The sequence below is a fragment of the Aquarana catesbeiana genome, linkage group LG04 (assembly GCF_042186555.1).
Source record: "Aquarana catesbeiana isolate 2022-GZ linkage group LG04, ASM4218655v1, whole genome shotgun sequence".
Classification (NCBI taxonomy): domain Eukaryota; kingdom Metazoa; phylum Chordata; class Amphibia; order Anura; family Ranidae; genus Aquarana; species Aquarana catesbeiana.
In genome coordinates this window covers 336956413-336975058 of record NC_133327.1, presented here as the reverse complement: position 1 = coordinate 336975058, position 18646 = coordinate 336956413, and the positions used below count along the sequence as shown (strand labels likewise).

The window sequence follows — 18646 nt, the reverse complement described above, 5'->3', positions numbered from 1 at the left end:
ATTGGGTGGGGAAAAAAAGGAAATGATGTAGGTAGTGCCTATTGAATAGGTGTCTTCAAGTCCTATACCAAATGCACAGTGCAACTGTTTATATCAATGTGAAGCCGTGTATAAACTCCTAAATGTGCATGAGTGTCCAGCTGTATACCTGACTCAATAAAGTGCAATGTGTAGGACACCAACTTATTTCATAAATAAAATACCTTAAATTATTAAAGTGCAATAGTCCTAATCATTATGTACATTAACCGTGGAAACAATGACAAAATACAGTCAATAGTATAAATTAAGTGCTGGTGTGAATAAACCGGTAAACTTCTAATTAGTATATGCAATTAAGTTATAAGGTGCTATGGTGCCGGTGAAGAGATCCGCTTGGATTCCGGTGGATTTTCCAATGAGTAAACCCTCAGTGCGTGCCTTAATCCGTGCTCTTATAGTGACTGCACTCACCAGATCCTTCACCCCCTTTTGGGTTCTCACACATCCACAGTATATGTCACTGTAGCAACGCAGGATAACTCCATCCTTAATGTAGACTATGAGGGGATTCTTAGGGACAGCAGACAGCTGTCAGACGAACTAAGCACCCTGTAGTCAGGTGTGTCCAGACACCCCCCCCGATATCCAGCTCCCTCTCCAGCCGGTGTTGGATGTACGACTGAGCGAGCGTATCTATTTATCCCCGATCGGCGTGCACGCTCTGCTCCTCACATACTGCACATGTGCAGTGTTTGCTGCTCGCTCCCGATCACTGCCACTGCTCACTTACAAAGTAACACAAAGCCCTGCGACTGATACAAAAGAGATCGATTTACTAAAGGAGTAGAGGCTGTTCACTTAGACAAATCAATGGATCACTCAAAGGAACCCCAAATGTAGTGCTAGTTCCACACCAAATTTGGGGTTCCTAGCACCAAGTGGCCCCGAGATATGGGGCTCCAAAGTCGGGTCGTAAAATGTTCCTTTAAAAACACTTATAAACGCGGCTAAACCGCGTTTGGCGTCTGAAACGTGGAAAATGTTTGCGTCTGTTAACGAGACTGTTATAATGGCCACATAGGATAACATTGAATGGGTTCAGGGGCAGTTGAAAAAAGTGTCCAACTGCCTCTGAACGCGAGTTTAACAGTGTCTCGTGTGCATGAGGCCTAAACCTAAGCTCAATTTCGCAACTTTGACATGTGTTGGTGAAACTACATATCGTCACAACTACTTGGTGTATCCAGGTGTATTATAACTTGTTTTTTTAGGACAAATTTTGGCTTTCTTTTAGTGGTAAATGATAATGGATATCTCCTGATTGTTTTATTTTGATAAAAAAAAAAGTCTCAAAATAGTAAAGTGTATATATATATATTTTTTTAAATTGTAGCTGTATATTTCTTATAATTAGCCACCAAAGAACATCCAAAAATTTAATTCTCCCGCTCTTGACGATATCACATGTGTATTGTACCTGTAGTACAGCCCAGAAAGAATGGTGCACATTTTTTTTTTTTTTTTTTTTTATCCTGCCTAAAACACTGATGCCAATTACATTATATTTTTTTTTTTTTTTAATTCTACACAAAATATGCTGTCTGTGACCCTTGACCCCGACCCTAACAATAACCTTGGCAACCTTGATCTTGTTTTTTTTTTTTTTTTAATTATTAACCACTTGCTGACGGTTGGCCATCATATGATGTCCTGGGTTTGTGTTGGTATATCTGAATGATGCCTGTAGCTACAGGCATCATTCAGATATCGGCTTTTTCAGCCGGCGGTTCCCTACATCATAGGAATGATCATAGCGGCTGGTCAGCCGCTTGATCGTTCTTACGGGCGGCGGGAGAGGACCCCCCGCCACCCTCCGGTGCTTCTACCAACTCACCGATGCGATCGGTGAATCGAAGAACGGATCCGCCGCCCCGGATGTTCACCATAGAGATTTCCGGTAGACCAGATGAGCGCCGAAGCCTCTATGATCATCGGAGGCCAGGCACGTTGTTATGGCGTCACTCCCGGCCTCTGCATTCAAAAAAACGGTGCCGCCTCGGCTGGAAAGCCAAGATCGTTTTATTCATTTTTTTTTTTTTTTTTATTTCGGGCTTCCCAGCCTAGAGGTGAGATGTGGGGTCCTGTTGACCCCATATCTCACTGTAAAGAGGACCTGTCACTGTAAAGAGGACCTGCCATATATTCCTATTACAAGGGATGTTTACATCCCTTGTAATAGGAATATTACACTTTATAGTTTATTAAAAAAGTAAAATTAACAATAAAAAAAAACAACTTTTTTTTTTAAAGTGCCCCTGTCCTCGTGTGCTCGCACGCAGAAGCGAAACGCATACGCAAGTCCTCCCACGTATAGAAACTGCGTTCAAAGCACATGTGAGGTGTCGCCGCGAACATTAGAGCAAGAGTAATAATTCTAGCCCTAGACCTCCCCTGTAACTCAAAATATGTAACCAGTAAAAAAATTTTAAAGTGTCGCATATGGGGATTTTTAAGAACGAAGTTTGCCGCCATTCCACAAGTGTGTGCAGTTTTGAAGCGTGACATGTTGGGTATCTATTTACTCGGCGTAACTTCATCTTTCACATTATGCACAAAAATTGGGCTAACTTTACTGTTTGTGTGTTTTTTTTTTTTTTTAAAGCTTGAAGTTTGAGTTTCTTTTCCAAAAAAAAAAGCGTTCGAAAAATTTGCTTCCGCAAATACTGTGCGAGATAAAAAGTTGCAATGGCCGCCATTGTATTCCCTAGGGTCTTTGCTAAAAAAAACATACATAATGTTTGGGGGTTCTATGTAATTTTCTATCAAAATTATGATTTTTACATGTAGGAGAGAAATGTCAGAATTGGCCTGGTTGGTAAGTGGCTAAAATATATTTATTTTTTTACTCGGATTGTTTACAATTCCTCTCCTGAAAAAAGAGAGATACAATGTATCATTCTCTTTATTCACTGTGATAGCCACTGATCACTAGTACAAGACCCGGGCTCTCGGGTCATAGCGCACTTCCAGCACAAAGGGAGAGACACATATACAATATGTGGCCCCATGGAAAAAGCCCACTTCTGTGAGGCCACATATTTATCATCACAAAGGGGTTAAACTGAGTGGGTTGTTTTACAAGGTGATCGTTTTTAATCACTTTAACCACTTCAGCCCCGGAAGGATTTACCCCCTTCCTGACCAGAGCACTTTTTACAATTTGGCACTGCATCGCTTTAACTGCTAATTGTGCGGTCATGCAATGCTGTACCCAAACGAAATTTGCGTCCTTTTCTTCCCACAAATAGAGCTTTCTTTTGATGGTATTTGATCACCTCTGTGGTTTTTAGTTTTTGCGCTATAAATGGAAAAAGACCGAAAATTTTGAAAAAATATATTTTCTACTGTTATAAAAAAAATCCAATAAACTAAATTTTAGTCATACATTTAGACCAAAATGTATTCTTTGGTAAAAAAAATGTCAATAAGCGTATATTTATTGGTTTGCGCAAAAGTTATCGCGTCTACAAGCTAGGGTACATTTTCTGGAATTTACACAGCTTTTAGTTTATGACTGCCTATGCCATTTCTTGAGGTGCTAAAATGGCAGGGCAGTACAAACCCCCCCAAATGACCCCATTTTGGAAAGTAGACACCCCAAGGAAATTGCTGAGAGGCATGTTGAGCCCATTGAATATTTTTTTTTTTTTTTTGTCCCAAGTGATTGAGTAATGACAAAAAAAAAAATTACAAAAAGTTGTCACTAAATGATATATTGCTCACACAGGCCATGGGCATATGTGGAATTGCACCCCAAAATACATTTAGCTGCTTCTCCTGAGTATGGGGATACCACATGTGTGGGACTTTTTGGGAGCTTAGGGGCCCCGAAAACCAATCACTGCCTTCAGGATTTCTAAGGGTGTAAATTTTTGATTTCACTCTTCACTGCCTATCAGTTTCGGAGGCCATGGAATGCCCAGGTGGCACCCCCCCCCCCCCCCAGATGACCCCATTTTGGAAAGTAGACACCCCAAGCTATTTGCTGAGAGGCATGGTGAGTATTTATTTTGCAGCTCTCATTTGTTTTTGAAAATGAAAGACAAGAAAAAACTTTTTTTTTTTTTCTTTTTTCAACTTTCAAAACTTTGTGACAAAAAGTGAGGTCTGCAAAATACTCACTTTACCTCTCAGCAAATAGCTTGGGGTGTCTACTTTCCAAAATAGGGTCATTTGGGGGGGGGGGGGGGGGGGGGGGTTTGTGCCACCTGGGCATTCCATGGCCTCCGAAACTGTGATAGGCAGTGAAGAGTGAAATCAAAAATTTACGCCCTTAGAAAGCCTGAAGGCGGTGCTTGGTTTTCGGGGTCCCGTACGCGGCTAGGCTCCCAAAAAGTCTCACATGTGGTATCCCCGTACTCAGGAGAAGCAACAGAATGTATTTTGGGGTGTAATTTCACATATTCCCATGGCATATTTGAGCAATATATCATTTAGTGACAACTTTGTGCAAAAAAAAAAAAAAAAAAATGGTCTCTTTCCCGCAACTTTTGTCACAATATAAAATATTCCATGGACTCGACATGCCTCTCAGCAAATAGCTTGGGGAGTCTACTTTCCAAAATGGGGTCATTTGGGGGGGGGGGGGGGGGGGGGGTTTGAACTGTCCTGGCATTTTATGCACAACATTTAGAAGCTTATGTCACACATCACCCTCTCTTCTAACCACTTGAAGACAAACAAAGCCCTTTCTTACACTTTTTGTTTACATGAAAACATTATTTTTTTTTTTTCAAGAAAATTACTTTGAACCCCCAAACATTATATATTTTTTAAAAGCAAATGCCCTACAGATTAAAATGGTGGGTGATTCATTTTTTTTTTTTCACACAGTATTTGCGCAGCGATTTTTCAAACGCATTTTTTGGGGAAAAAGCATACTTTTTAAAAATTTTAATGCACTAAAACACACTATATTGCCCAAATGTTTGAAGACATAAAAAAGTTGATCTTAGGCCGAGTACATGGATACCAAACATGACATGCTTTAAAACTGCGCACAAACGTGCAGTGGCAACAAAATAAATACATTTTTAAAAGCCTTTACAGGTTACCACTTTAGATTTACAGAGGAGGTCTACTGCTAAAATTACTGCCCTCGATCTGACCTTCGTGGTGATACCTCACATGCATGGTGCAATTGCTGACGCCAGACCGTCAAACTTTTTTTTTTTTTTTTTTTTTTAATTATTTTTTTGCTTTTTTTATCTTATTTTTAAACTGTTCCTTCCATTTTTTTTTTTTAATCATTTTTATTGTTATCTCAGGGAATGTAAATATCCCCTGGGATAGCAATAGGTAGTGACAGGTACTCCTTTTTTTTTTTTTGAAAAAATTGGGGTCTATTAGACCCTAGATCTCTCCTCTGCCCTCAAAGCATCTGACCACACCAAGATCGGTGTGATAAAATGCTTTGCCAATTTCCCAAAAGCGCTGTTTACATCCGGCGAAATCTAAGTCATGAAATGCTTGCAGCTTCCTGTTTCTTAGGCCATAGAGATGTTTGGAGCCACTCTGGTCTCTGATCAGCTCTATGGTCAGCTGGCTGAATCGCCGGCTGCTTTCTCAGGTTCCCTGTTGAGACGGGGGGTCCCTCACACTGCTTGTAAAAGCAATCTAGAGGCTAATTAGCCGCTAGGATTGCTTTTACATGAAAGCCGACCGCTGGCTGAACTATATATATATATATATATATATATATATATATATATATATATATATATATATATATATATATATATAAATTTTTTTTTGTAACTAACTTTTATAACTGTAACCGGTTCTAGGTTCGGGTCTCTCAAAATGCGATGGCATCTTGGGAGACCCTGTGAAAGTGTGCCTAGTCTGTGCAATGCTGTACCCTACGTTAATACTCAACTAGTGTATGGTAGTGTTCAAAACATTCACCAATGCAAAGACCAAGATTGTCAGGACAGGAGGGACAATAATAGCGGGTGTCACGCCTATATCCGCGCTTGTTGCAGACACATCTTTTTTTGGGGGGGTTCGTTGAGTAGGGGTACTCGGGAGGACATAAAGAAAATGCCTCTCATGCAGCTGACTGCATTTGGTTGGGGATGTGAATGGGGGAAGTACGGGCGCTGCAGAAGTGGTGGGTTCCCAATTAGGATTGGCAAATGCAGCAGGAAGGGCAAGGTATTTGCCTTCTTCTTGGTGGCAGCGGGACTCTAGTTGTGCTTGCCACCTCACCAGCTCGAACTGCACTTACGGGACTCACCACGTCACCAAGTATTACTGCAGTGCTGGTTTGACTATGACCGGGGTGTACTAGGCAGCTGGTGCTTGCCAGTTCACCAAAACGCTACCAAAAAAACTGTTAGCGATCGCAGGGATCAGGCCTGACTCTGCGAACGCTGCAGTTATGTGTTTAGTGTTTTGTAAGTGACAGTGATCGATCGATACTGCACTTGGGTGGGCTGGGCCGGGCGGAGGGGCAAAACGCAGGTGCTAGCAGGTATCCGGGCTGATCCCGCTAACACTGCGTTTTTGGGAACCCTAAACTGCTGGGGACGCTAGTATAGATCTGATCAGATATTGATCCGTTCAGATACTATACCACTAAGGGAGGTGTACGGTGCGTGGGTGTTAGCGGTACTGGCGCTAACCTGACGCTGCCTGGGGCTGGTGCTTGCCAGTTCACCAAAATGCTACCAAAAAAAATGTTAGCGATCACAGGGATCAGGCCTGACTCTGTGAACGCTGCAGTTATGCATTTAGTGTTTTGTAAGTAAAAGTGATCGATCGATACTGCATTTGAATGGGCTGGGTTGGGCCGGGCGGAGGGGAAAAACGCAGGTGCTAGCAGGTATCTGGGCTGATCCCGCTAAAACTGCGTTTTTGGGAACCCTAAACTGCTGAGGACACTAGTATAGATCAGATATTGATCCGTTCAGATACTATACCACTAAGGGAGGCGTATGCTGCGTGCGTGGGTGTTATCGCTACTGGCGCTAACCTGACGCTGTCTGGGGCGACGCATATCACCGCCGGGTGATCAGGGGGCTAAACCTTTATTCGGTAATAAACGGCGGGTGCCCTGACACTATAAAAAAAATAAACGAACTAACCAGCGTCATCCGTAACGGTTATACGGTGATCACTGGTGAAAGGGTTAACTAGGGGGCAATCAAGGGGTTAAAACATTTTATTAGGTAGTATATGGGGGTCCCTAACGCCATAAAATGCTGACGGCGAACCTAAATATTTACCTCCCTAACTAGCGTCACCAGTGACACTAATACAGCGATCAGAAAAACGATCACCTGGTGACGGGGGGTGATCAAGGGGTTAAAACTTTATTAGGGGGGGTTAGGGGGGTATCCTAGACCTAAAGGGGGCTAACACTAACTGCCCTACCACACTGTCACAAATTGACACCAATGCAGTAATCAGAAAAAAACAAAAAAACATGCTGTGTGCCTGGCATGTTCTACTGTGTGTGTTGGTGCACTCACATTAGTCTTCTCTCCTCGGTGCCGGAACAGAAAATACCGAGCTGAGGAGAGATGACATCATTTCCTCTGCCTCTGTGTACTATACAGAGGCAGGGAAATTATCCCATTGGCTAAGAGCGATCGGGAGGGGGGTGGGGGGGCACAAATGGATGGTCTCCCCTTCACCTCCGATCGCCGGAGGACAAATGCCGACCACCTCGGGCACCGGGGGGGGGTCCGATCAGACCCACCGCCCGCGGGAGGCAGCTCACGTACAGGTACGTGATTCTGCCTGCCCGTGCCATTCTGCCGACGTAAATCGTCATGAGGCGGTCGGCAAGTGGTTAAGGAGGAATTATGTGCTACATTTAAACAACACAAATACCAGAGTTGTCAAGCAACTCAGGTCCAAGCGCTCATGGAATAAACCAAGATGGAAAAAGTCCAATTAAACTAATTAAAAGCTGCTGTTATAAAAACAAGAAAACAATGATACAGCACAATATACTCTCTTATAAAAGAAGTATTAACAGCGCTAATACTAAGCTTTAACTCACAAGAAGGTGAGCGTAGACATGAGGTAGCTGTTCATAAAACATATGAAAAATATATCTATAGGTGTATGTGTGTATATGTATGTGTATATATATATATATATGTGTGTATGTGTATATGTATATATATATATATATATATATATGTGTATATGTGTATATGTATATATATATATATATATATATATATATATATATATATATATATATATAAACATCTACCTCATGTCTACGCTAACCTTCTTGTGAGTTTATATATTACACTGTTAAAGCTTAGTATTAGCGCTGTTAATACTTCCTTTTTATAAGAGAGTATATTGTGCTGCTACATTTAAACGCTTCATACCATGTTGTCCAATGTACCTGTAGTAGTCATCACCTGTTCTCCAGCCTTCATTTTCTAAGGCCTCTTTCACATTTGGGCTACTCGAAAGTCGCGCGATTTTACGGCCGCGATTTTGACAAGTCGTACGACTGTGGATCCGACTTTGCCCCACGACTTGTACGACTTCAATGAGCAGGGACGGGACTTTGATTACCAAATAATTAGGGGGAACTCCACACCAATTTAAAGAAAAAAAAAATGACATGGGTTCCCCCTTCATAGGCATACAGGGCCCTTCGGTCTGGTATGGATTTTAAGGGGGTCCCCCCCAAAATCCATGCCAGACCCTTATCCAAGCACCAGCCTGGCCGGTCAGGAAAGGGGGTGGGGACGAGCGAGTGTCGTTGCCCCCCCCCCCCCCCCCCCCCCCCCCCCCCCGAGCCGTACCAGGCCGCATGAGGGTTGGGTGCTTTGGGGCAGGGGGGGACCAGCACCCCCCCACCCCAAAGCACATTGCATGTTGAGGACAAGGGCCCCTTCCCGACAACCCTAGCCGTTGGTTGTCGGGGTCTGCAGGCATGGGGCTTATCGGAATCTGGGAGCCCCCTTTGATAAGGGGTCCCCAGATCCCGGCCCCCTACCCTATGTGAATGAGTAGGGGGTACATCGTACCCCCTACCCATTCACCTGGGAGGAAAAAAAGTGTTGATAAAACACACTAGACAGGTAATTTATTAGGCAACTCTGGGGATTTTCTTCTGACTTTGGGGGTCTCCTCCTCCTCCGTGTTCTCCGGTATCCTATGCCAGGCTCCTCCGCTATCTTCTGCTCTTTTGCCTGGTCTTCTGCGCTGTCTTCTAGCCTCTTCTCTTCTTCCAATGTTGACACGACGCTCTCTCCCTCTGTAATGCTGTGTGCGCGGTGCACAACTATTTATATAGGCAAGGGGCGTGGTCACCGGGTGACATCACCCCCTTATGACCCCTTATGACGTCAAAGTCCCATCATGCCCCGGGCTGTGACGTCATAAAGGGGCGGGGTCATTGGGTGATCTCCCCCGGTGACCACGCCCCATGCCTACATAAATAGTTGTGCACGGCATTACAGCGGGGGGAGAGCATAGTGTCAACATCGGAAGAAGACAGAAGACCGGGCCAACGCTTGTAAAAGAACTGGAAGAAGATAGCGGAGGAGCCCGGCAGAAGGCACCTGAGAGCAGGAGAAGAGAGCGGAGAAGTTGGAAGACCACCCCCGGAGCTGCCTAATTACTTTAAAAACCTGTCGTGTGTGTTTTACACTTTTTTTTTTTTTCCCCCAGGTGAATGGGTAGGGGTATGATGTACCCCATGCTCATTCACATAGGGTGGGGGGCCGGGATCTGGGGGCCCCTTATTAAAGGGGGCTCCCAGATTCCAATAAGCCCCCCCTGCCCGCAGACCCCGACAACCAACGGCCAAGGTTGTCTTGAAGGGGCCCTTGTCATCCACATGGGGCAAGGTGCTTTGGGGTGGGGGGACCCTGCGCCCACCCCCCATGTTGAGGGCTTGCGGCCTGGTACGGCTCAGGAGGGCGCTCGCTCGTCCCCACCCCCTTTCCTGACCAGCCAGGCTGGTGCTCGGATAAGGGTCTGGTATGGATTTTGGGGGGGACCCCACAACGTTTTTTTCGGTGTGGGAGGTCCCCTTAAAATCCATATCAGACCGAAGGGCCGGTATGCTCATTAAGGGGGAACCCATGCCAGTTTTTTCTTAAAAATAAAAAAAAAATTGGTGTGAAGTTCCCCTTTATGCACAAGTCGCTTGCCAAAGTTGGATTAGTTAATACGGAATCCGACTTTGATCCGACTTCAGAAAAAAGTAGTGCAGGAACTACTTTGAAGTCGGCACGACTTAGTCGTGCCAATATGAATGGTGGTCATTCAAAATCATGGAGAATGACTTGTCATGCGATTTTGCAGTCCAAAATCGTGGGACAAGTCGTATAAATGTGAAAGGGGTCTAAAAGCGGTGGGTCTATTATGCAAGAGTTTTTTGCCTTGTAACTCCCTCGAGGAGTAAGATGTAGGGGTTTGATTTTGCCTCAAAGTATAAATGATCTATGGTGGAGGTGCACAAGCTTCTCCCAACTATTTTGCCAAGCTGGACAAGGAAGTAAAAAAGGGCACTCTCTGATTGTGTTTAGGTCTTGACAAACAGGGTCAGTTTTTCTTGTATGCAAACTTCTCTCTTGTTAGTTTCACAGGTTAAAAAAAAAAAAATCTCCCTTGTATACCCCATGATTGATTACAACTTGAAATTAAGTTTGAAGGAGTTGTAAAGTCTCATGGTTTTTCACCTTAATGCATTCTATGCATTAAGGTGAAAAACCTTCTGTGGTACAGCTGCCCCCCCCTTTTTCTTGAACCCGATTATTCCAGCAACAAGCATAAGCCCAGCAGCTCCATCCGCTGTCTCGGATCCCCATTGGATAGGTTGCTGTCAATCAAATCCAGTGACATGGGAGCCTTTGGGGCGGAGCCGAGTCCTCCTGTCTGTCAATGGATGCAGGACTTGGAAATGCGCCCGCATGGGTCCCTCCATGGAAAGCGGCTCTCTGGGGGCACCCAATAAAGAGTGGCCAGGAGCGCCACCTGGGGACCCCAGAAAAGGTGCATTGAGGCTGCCCTTGCACGCAGTAGGTAATTTTAACATGTTTGTTATTTAAAAAAACAAAAAAACCCCTTTACAATCACTTTAATATTGAGAGTGATAGAATTATCGAGGTGGTAGAGCTGTGTGAAGGAAGGAAGGCTATGCATTTCTATAAACGGAAAATGTGACTCGTAGGAAGGGTTTTATCGCGTACTGGCTTTATCCATATTATTTTTTTTTTTTTTTTGTGTGGATTGACTAACATCATTTAGTATTTAAAATCCTCTGACAGGCAGGGTATTTATGACAGAAAATACCCTATTGTTCTCTTCTGCCATAAGTGCATCCTTCTGCCTGTCAGCTGTCATGTTCATTGAGCCACGCATGCGCAGATTGGCGAACAATTTCTGCCTGGATGGGCCACCGAGCTGTGCCGCGGTGATGTGATTCCCTTGTGCATGCGTTTGATTTGCGTCATGGCGGCCTGGCCTATCAAGGCTGAAGGCACAGGACCCGGAAGATAGACCGGGCGGAGATGGAAGCGCCGGGGGCCTGCTGGATCGGTCCCAGCACTGTGCTGTGAGGACACCATATGACTGGTAAGTCTGCATAATGTACTAATTTGCTGTGCATACTAGTATATTATGGTGTAACCCACCTGGGAGACCTTAAGGGGGGGGGGGGGGGGGGAGCGGACTTTACCTCCCCTTTTAAATACGTATACCCAATCGGATTTCCTTTTTGTGCTTCCTGAAGGTTCCCACAGGGCACTTGCTGCTTCTCGCTCTAGCATTGCCAGGTGGATTGACAATTGAAAGTCCTAGTTTGAGCCTAAAGCCACATGATACCAGATCTGTTAGTGCTTCATGAGCTTTTCATCATCAGGCTTCTATTTCTCATGTTTGCAAGGCTGCCGCCAGGTATTCTGTACACTTTTGTTAAAGTGGTTATAAAGGTTTTGTCAATTCAAGAAAAAAAAAAAATCCTTTGCACAGACTTTTCCTTTTCTGTGGTCCCCCGCTGGCGCTCTACTCCTGTTATGCGTTTGCCAATGTAGCAAGCTGTATGCTATGGGGGCAGAGTGGATAGATACCCCTGTGTGAGCGCAAGTGGTGACTTGGAGCTTTACCCAGTGATAAGAACTCACTCCCCTCCTCATGTGACATTACTGGGTTCCTGATTAAAATGTTTCTACAGCTGCATGGTCTTAATGCTTTACCTCCAATTAAAGTTAAAAAAACCTTCCACTAGTTAAATCCCCCCCCACACACACCCATACCTGTCTCTTATATTTATTCTGCGCCGTGCCTGTCTGCAGCAGCGCTGGCTCTCTCCACCCTTCTCGTGAGCTCACAGTAGATGGAGCCATTGGCTCTTGCTGCTGTCAATCAAATGCTGCAGGGGGGACCAAGCCTCACTGTGTCAATAGACACACACAGACTTGGGAGTGAGCCCGCTTACGCCCCCATAGGAAGTGGCTTCCTATGGGGGTGCACCGAGAAGAGGAGCGCCGGCGAGAACTGTAGAAGAGGTTCGGGGCTGCTCTGTGCAATAGCAGAGGATAGGTAACTATAACATTTTTTTGTTTTTAAATGGCTTTTTTTTTTTTTTTTAACTGCTTTAAGAACAGGTGATGGTATATTGGAGGAAATGTAATGTCTGTAGCTGTGGAGAGCATTCTTTGCCACATAAGTATGCTAAGCACGTGTGCTCTTTTAATAAAATAAGTAAAACCTATCTTTTGGGTGTTTTTTTATAGGTTTAATGAAAATTTGAAATGTATTCAGTTTCGAGTTCTTTATATTTACATTCTTGTGCAATAATGTATCTTGATATGTGCAATGCTAAAACCTGTATTGCTGATTAAAAATGAATAACCTATACTGTTTAGGAACGCTTTACTAGCTTTTTACTTGGTTTTACAAATAGAATAAAATGGCAATTGTCAGTCTGTTAAGGTACTTGATAAAATTAGAGTTAATGGGTAGGGCCATGAATGGCAAACTTTTGAATAAGCAGTTACTTCCCCACCATAGTACAGTATATTTGACAGTCATAAAAACCTTGTTTCCTCTTAAGTTGCTTTTTATGTTTGTGTGTACATGTATCACACCACTTGGGCACCATTTTTGTCGGAAGTCTGTCAGTGCAGAAATCCACTATGCTGCAGCCTAACTTGCAACCTTACAAACAGTAATTTTGCTCAAATAAAATGGGTTGCACACTTTCTAAAACATAGGGCACTGTGTAATGCTAACCATGTCCCCCGCCTCATTTGTTAACATAAACACGTATGAAATCTGTTTTGATTTACCTTAGACTTTAACCTGCATTTTCTTTTTTTTTTTTTTTTTTTTGTATTAGATTTGCATTACAGTATTTTCAGACAACTTCACCAGTATTCCAAAGACTCTTTCTGGAAAGCTGTGATACCAGTACAGTCCGCTATGGGCGGCGACGGATGAAACTACGAGACCTTATGGAAGCAGCTTACAGATTTTTGCAGCAGGATAAATCCTACTTTAAAGAAATGTGGGACTGGAGTGTTTGTGTGCCTCTGCTAAAAAGCCACGACTTAGCTGTCCGATGGTATGTGTGCGTATATTTGTGTGATTTCCCCGACTAGGAAATTCATGTCTAACAATTTTTTAATTTACATTCTTTTTTCTAAGAAGATAGAGTAGACTGATGGGAAAGATTATCTTTTATGTGAACTTAACATTAACACCACAAACTGAAATCACTGTTTTTATTCTTCAAAGCACACTCACCCATCCATGTAACCATGCTTTATTTTGCTGAGAAATCACTGACAACACCTTAGCATTTCTATTAACAGCCATCTTAAGTAAGGGCAGATGGTTTATGTAGCATTTAATTCCTGGAATCCATCTGCCCTTAGCTCAGGCATGCAGGCAGGAGAGTATTTTTACCTAAATGAGCCCCCCCCCTCCGCATTAAAGGGGAAAAAAAAGGTCCATGAAAACTACTGGGATGTGACTTTTTTTTTTTTAGCCTTAGCCAGAAACCAATTTAAATAAACCCTCCTTTTTTTATTTTTTTTATTTATTTTGTTTTAATTTACTAATGCTAGCAGCATAAGGATTACAAAGTTACTTTTGATAGTTTAGTTATGCTTTAAGGCCTCTTGGGCATGGCCATATTGTATGGGAGAACAGTGTAAAATATATCTGCTGTGGTGCCCAGGAGCCACAGCTGCAGCATATTTTTGCCCTTAAAGGGATTGTAAAGTCTTTATTTTTAAAAATTTTTTTAAATTCTTTCCCCCTATAAAAATAATACATGTTATACTTACCTGCTCTGTTGCAGTGGATTCAGACACGGAGCCATGACCCAGCCCTGCCCCCTCTCTCCTGATTGGTTACCGCAGCTGTCAGTCAGCTAGCCAATCAGGAGGGAGACTCTCGGATGGCGCCACTCCTGGACAGAGAGGGACCTCAGGTAAGTATGAGGGGGGCTGCTGCACAGAAGGCTTTATCTTAATGCATAGAATGCATTATATTAAGATAAAAAACCTTCTACCTTTACAACCCTTTTAAAGTGGTTGTACACCCTGTACAACCAATTTTACCTACAGGTAAGCCTATATTAAGGCTTACCTGTAGGTGCCGGAAATAAACCTCCACGGAAATATCTCCTAAACCTCCACGGTTTAGGAGATATTTACAAAAAATCTGTGCGCCGATGTCTACGGCACATGCGCACTTTAGAAACGGCATGAGCTGCCCTTTCTAAAGAGGTCATGTGACTGGCGGCTTCCGTGCGCATGCCAGAGTTTGCAGTCACAGAGCCCGAGTTCGTGGCCCCAGAAGCAAGAGGGGTGAAGATGGACACTCACTGCTAGTGGGGACAGCAGTGACAACGCAGGCTTCGGTGTTACGCAAGTAACACATAATGGGTTACTATGCAATGCATAGTAGCCGGTTATGCTTTATCTTTGCAGGGAAAGAGGAAGTAAAACCCATCAAGGGTATACTTCCTCTTTAAGAATGCTGTACAGAAAATGCAGTGCACACATAACCATCAGCACCAGCATGCACTCTTGCATGACTATAGGCAAATTTTAAAAATATAACATTTTATGGTTTGGAAAATACACCTATACGTGTTCGAGTACACACCAGTGCCGCAGTTGGGCATACACAGCACTTTCAGTAATGTAGTCATATGGGCAAAAAATACTCTGCAGCTGAAGCTCTCAGACGCCACAATAGCACACTGCACAGCAATATGCTATATTTTATGGTCAAGTGTGAGAGGTCTGTGTTGCATCTCCACTCCAGGGCCAGCTCTTTAACTTCGCATTCTCTTTGAAGAGTGCTGACTGATGAGGGATAAATCACTACTGAGTCTTAAGCCAGCCATCTGTTGATGGAAATTCTGCCGATTCAGCAGGGACCAGCCATATTTTGATCCATGTACGGTAACCCTGGGCACATCTACCAATCGACTTGTGTGCAGCCAATCTGGTTCCGATTAGTGCTGCCGGCAATAGCCAGCACAGCAATGCTACTCATTGTGTTTTGCCAGCAGAGATGGCTTCCTGCTGGAGGAATACAATAGCACTGCAGGAGGGATCCTCGCATCAACACTGACAGTGTTGGTGGTGGATGGGAAAAAAATTGCATAATCTTTGGCTTGCCTTAGAGCTGTGTAGACAGACTTATTTCTATAGAGAATTCAATGGGGGGGTTTTCAAAATTTTAAAAGGAACCTAAAGCTCCACCTTCTTGATGTGTATTTAACAGTCTGCTTTAGGTCCATGGTGGTCAACTCTCTCTTGACATGGGGGAGCCTCAAGCAAGGCCCCAACATCACCCAAGGGCTGCACATAAAATTCAGTAAATAGGCATCATCGGAGACAGCAGACATGTGACAGGGGATATACTTGGACTATAGGCATGGTGCAAGAGTTGGCCCCAGACTGCGAACCGAATGCAAGAGTTGGCCCCAGACTGGACATATTACACAAGGCTGCTAGCAAGCACTACTATACAGAGCAATAGGGAAACAGATTAGTGTCTGCAGGGGCCCTGAAGGTTGCAAAAGTATCAGTAATGTTTGGACTGATAAGAAGGGGATAGACCCCTAAAATCTTGTCCAGAAAATGATGCGTATGTAATGTATGACTGTTACTAAACTATTTAAAATTCATCTAAAAATGTAATCTGTAATACTATGCTAAAAAATTTGGACAGGCTGTTGTGTGAGATATATATTTTTTTCCCTATAGTAAAATAGACTTTTGTATTCAACAGATTATGTAGTTTGAGGTACATAAATGTAGTCATTTGAGATGCTCACCTTCTATTAAGTTCAGCCACAACTGCATGTTATGCGTATGGACTTTATCAGGTAAGGCTAAGGCTAAATGGGTGATGCTTAATGCAGACATACTGGGCTGTTTTGTCTGCTCTGTTCGTTTTGGACCAACCGATTTTTTTTTTTTTTTTTTTTTTTTTTTTATTTATTTTTTGAGATTATAGCATCAGGAGGAGCCAGGATTTGTATCAGACAGTTCTGAATTGACCCTACCTAACAAGATCTTCATTATTTTAGGTACACCGCCCATTGCCTGGCCCTGGTTGCATCTATGTCTGATGAGAACAAGCAGGCCTTTTTAAATAAATTGTTTGGTACAGATGAGCTTATGCATTTTAAACTTCAGTAAGTAGCTTTTTTTTTTCTTTTCTCTCTGCCACAATATTTTGTGTGCATTCTTGGGGGGTGAAAGACATATCATTTATTTCTCTGTTCCAGGCTGCTGGATGAACTGCACAACCATACCATTGAACAGGGTCTTTTATTAACCAACACAGAGAAGTCCCTGTGGTGTAAAAACAAGAGCCAACAGTACACACAGGGTCAAGTTGTGTCCAGTGATCTCTGTTTACGAGTTGTGCCTGTTTGTGGAATATTACTTCCTAAACAAATTTTGAAGAGCAAAGAGCAGGTAAGTGAAAATTTTTGCATTTTGCCCATGTTTTGCCTAAAGAGAAACTTTTAGTCAGAATATTAAGTCCTCATCACTTCAGTGTGGCCCCTTTTGCAGGTAAAGCTATGGAAAAACAAAAAGGGGTGCCTATACTGTTGAAAAATCCATTAAGGCATTCTCGCCCTGCTCTGGACATGCTCACGTGCTCTCTATTATTGGCCGTGTGTGCATAAAATCAGAGCCACTACAGGCCGATCAGCTGTCAGCTTAAGGATTTGCTGTTGCTGAAGGGGGAAGAAAGCAACAGGAATGACACAAACTATGCTAAGGGAACACAGTTTAGCAAGGGAGAAATAAAAAGCAGGAGAGGTGACAGGACTAACTCAGCTGTCATTGAGACACAAGAGTTAAACTTGCAAGGAAAAGGCCTTGTCTTATCTCCCTGAACTTCAGCACTGTAAAGCTTCTGTCAGCCTTCCTCTCTATCTGAGCCGAGACATGCAATCAATGCTGGAAATGGAACATATTTTATTTGGCAAAAGTGACAAAGTTTTTGAGACCAAGGAGAGTTTTCTGTAGGTAAGTGATTTCTCTGGGCTTCAACAAAATGGCAGACTCCAGCTAGAAAAGACAGGAGCAACGCTGGAGACAATTCACAACACACTAATCTGGGTATTCTAAAGATGAATGTTTTGTTCTTTAGTTAAGACATTGTGTTTTTTATTTATTTATTTTTGTAAAAATATGGTAGGTTATGCAGGCTTGGATTGTCATTAGGTGATTTGTCTGCATCCTTTTCTCAGGTAAATGACTGGTGTATTAAAGCTAAACAATATCACAGCAGGACAGCTAGCTTTTTGAGAAGGAAGATTCTGCTGTGGTGTTCACCATATTTATTTTGCCAGGTTTTCTTTAATTAAAAAAAAAAAAAAAAAAAAACAATGTCCATATAGTGTTGGTAACTGCCTTGTCTGAGGTGTAAATGACAATTCAAGGTATTTCTCTGTACATTCTTGAGATGGTGTGGCAATTACAAAACTAAAGCAGGGTTAAAACATAACCATTAGGCCTCATGCACACTGAATGTTTTTGGACGTTTTTACAGCTGCTGTTTTTGGCTTCAGATGTGTGTTTTGTTTTTTTTTTTCTACAGTCAAACTCTCCAGCATGTTATCCTACATGTCCATGCACCCATAGGCTGTTATCAACTGTTTTTGGCTGGGGCGTTTTTTGGCTGTAATAAAAACCCAAAACTAGTGGGGTTTGAGAGGAGTTTTTCAGCTGTTTCCAGCTGTAAAAACGTTCCAACATAAAAAATGCTGATAAATGCTCAAAAATGCGCCTCATCACCGTTATTAACGTTTTTGAACCATCAAAATAAAAAATGAAAAAAACGCTAATACGGAAAAAGCTAATAAACGCTATTGCAAAAATGTTGAAAAACTCACTGCAAAGATACTGGTGGTTTTTTATAATGTTATTTTAACATCCAGTGTGCATGAGGCCTTAAATGTACCTTCAAATGAATGAAGATCACAGCGACAATCATGACCATGGTAAACCCTGAATTTATCTTAAAGCCTAACTCCAGTTAACTCTACCAGTTTGACATTTTGAGTAGTTTGTTTAGACCAAGTTGCTTCACAAACACATGCAGCTTCTCTCAGCACTGCATGAATTGTATG

The 18646-nt window shown here is 42.9% G+C and overlaps 1 protein-coding gene across 1 annotated transcript in view; it reads left to right on the top strand.

The window, feature by feature from the left end:
* The window catches only part of MDN1 (midasin AAA ATPase 1), a 455945-nt gene that overhangs the window by 18126 nt on the left and 419173 nt on the right, over nt 1-18646 (top strand). The window contains 3 exon segments of the mRNA XM_073628928.1: nt 13370-13594; nt 16586-16693; nt 16787-16979. Coding sequence (XP_073485029.1) covers nt 13370-13594; nt 16586-16693; nt 16787-16979 — 526 coding nt within the window.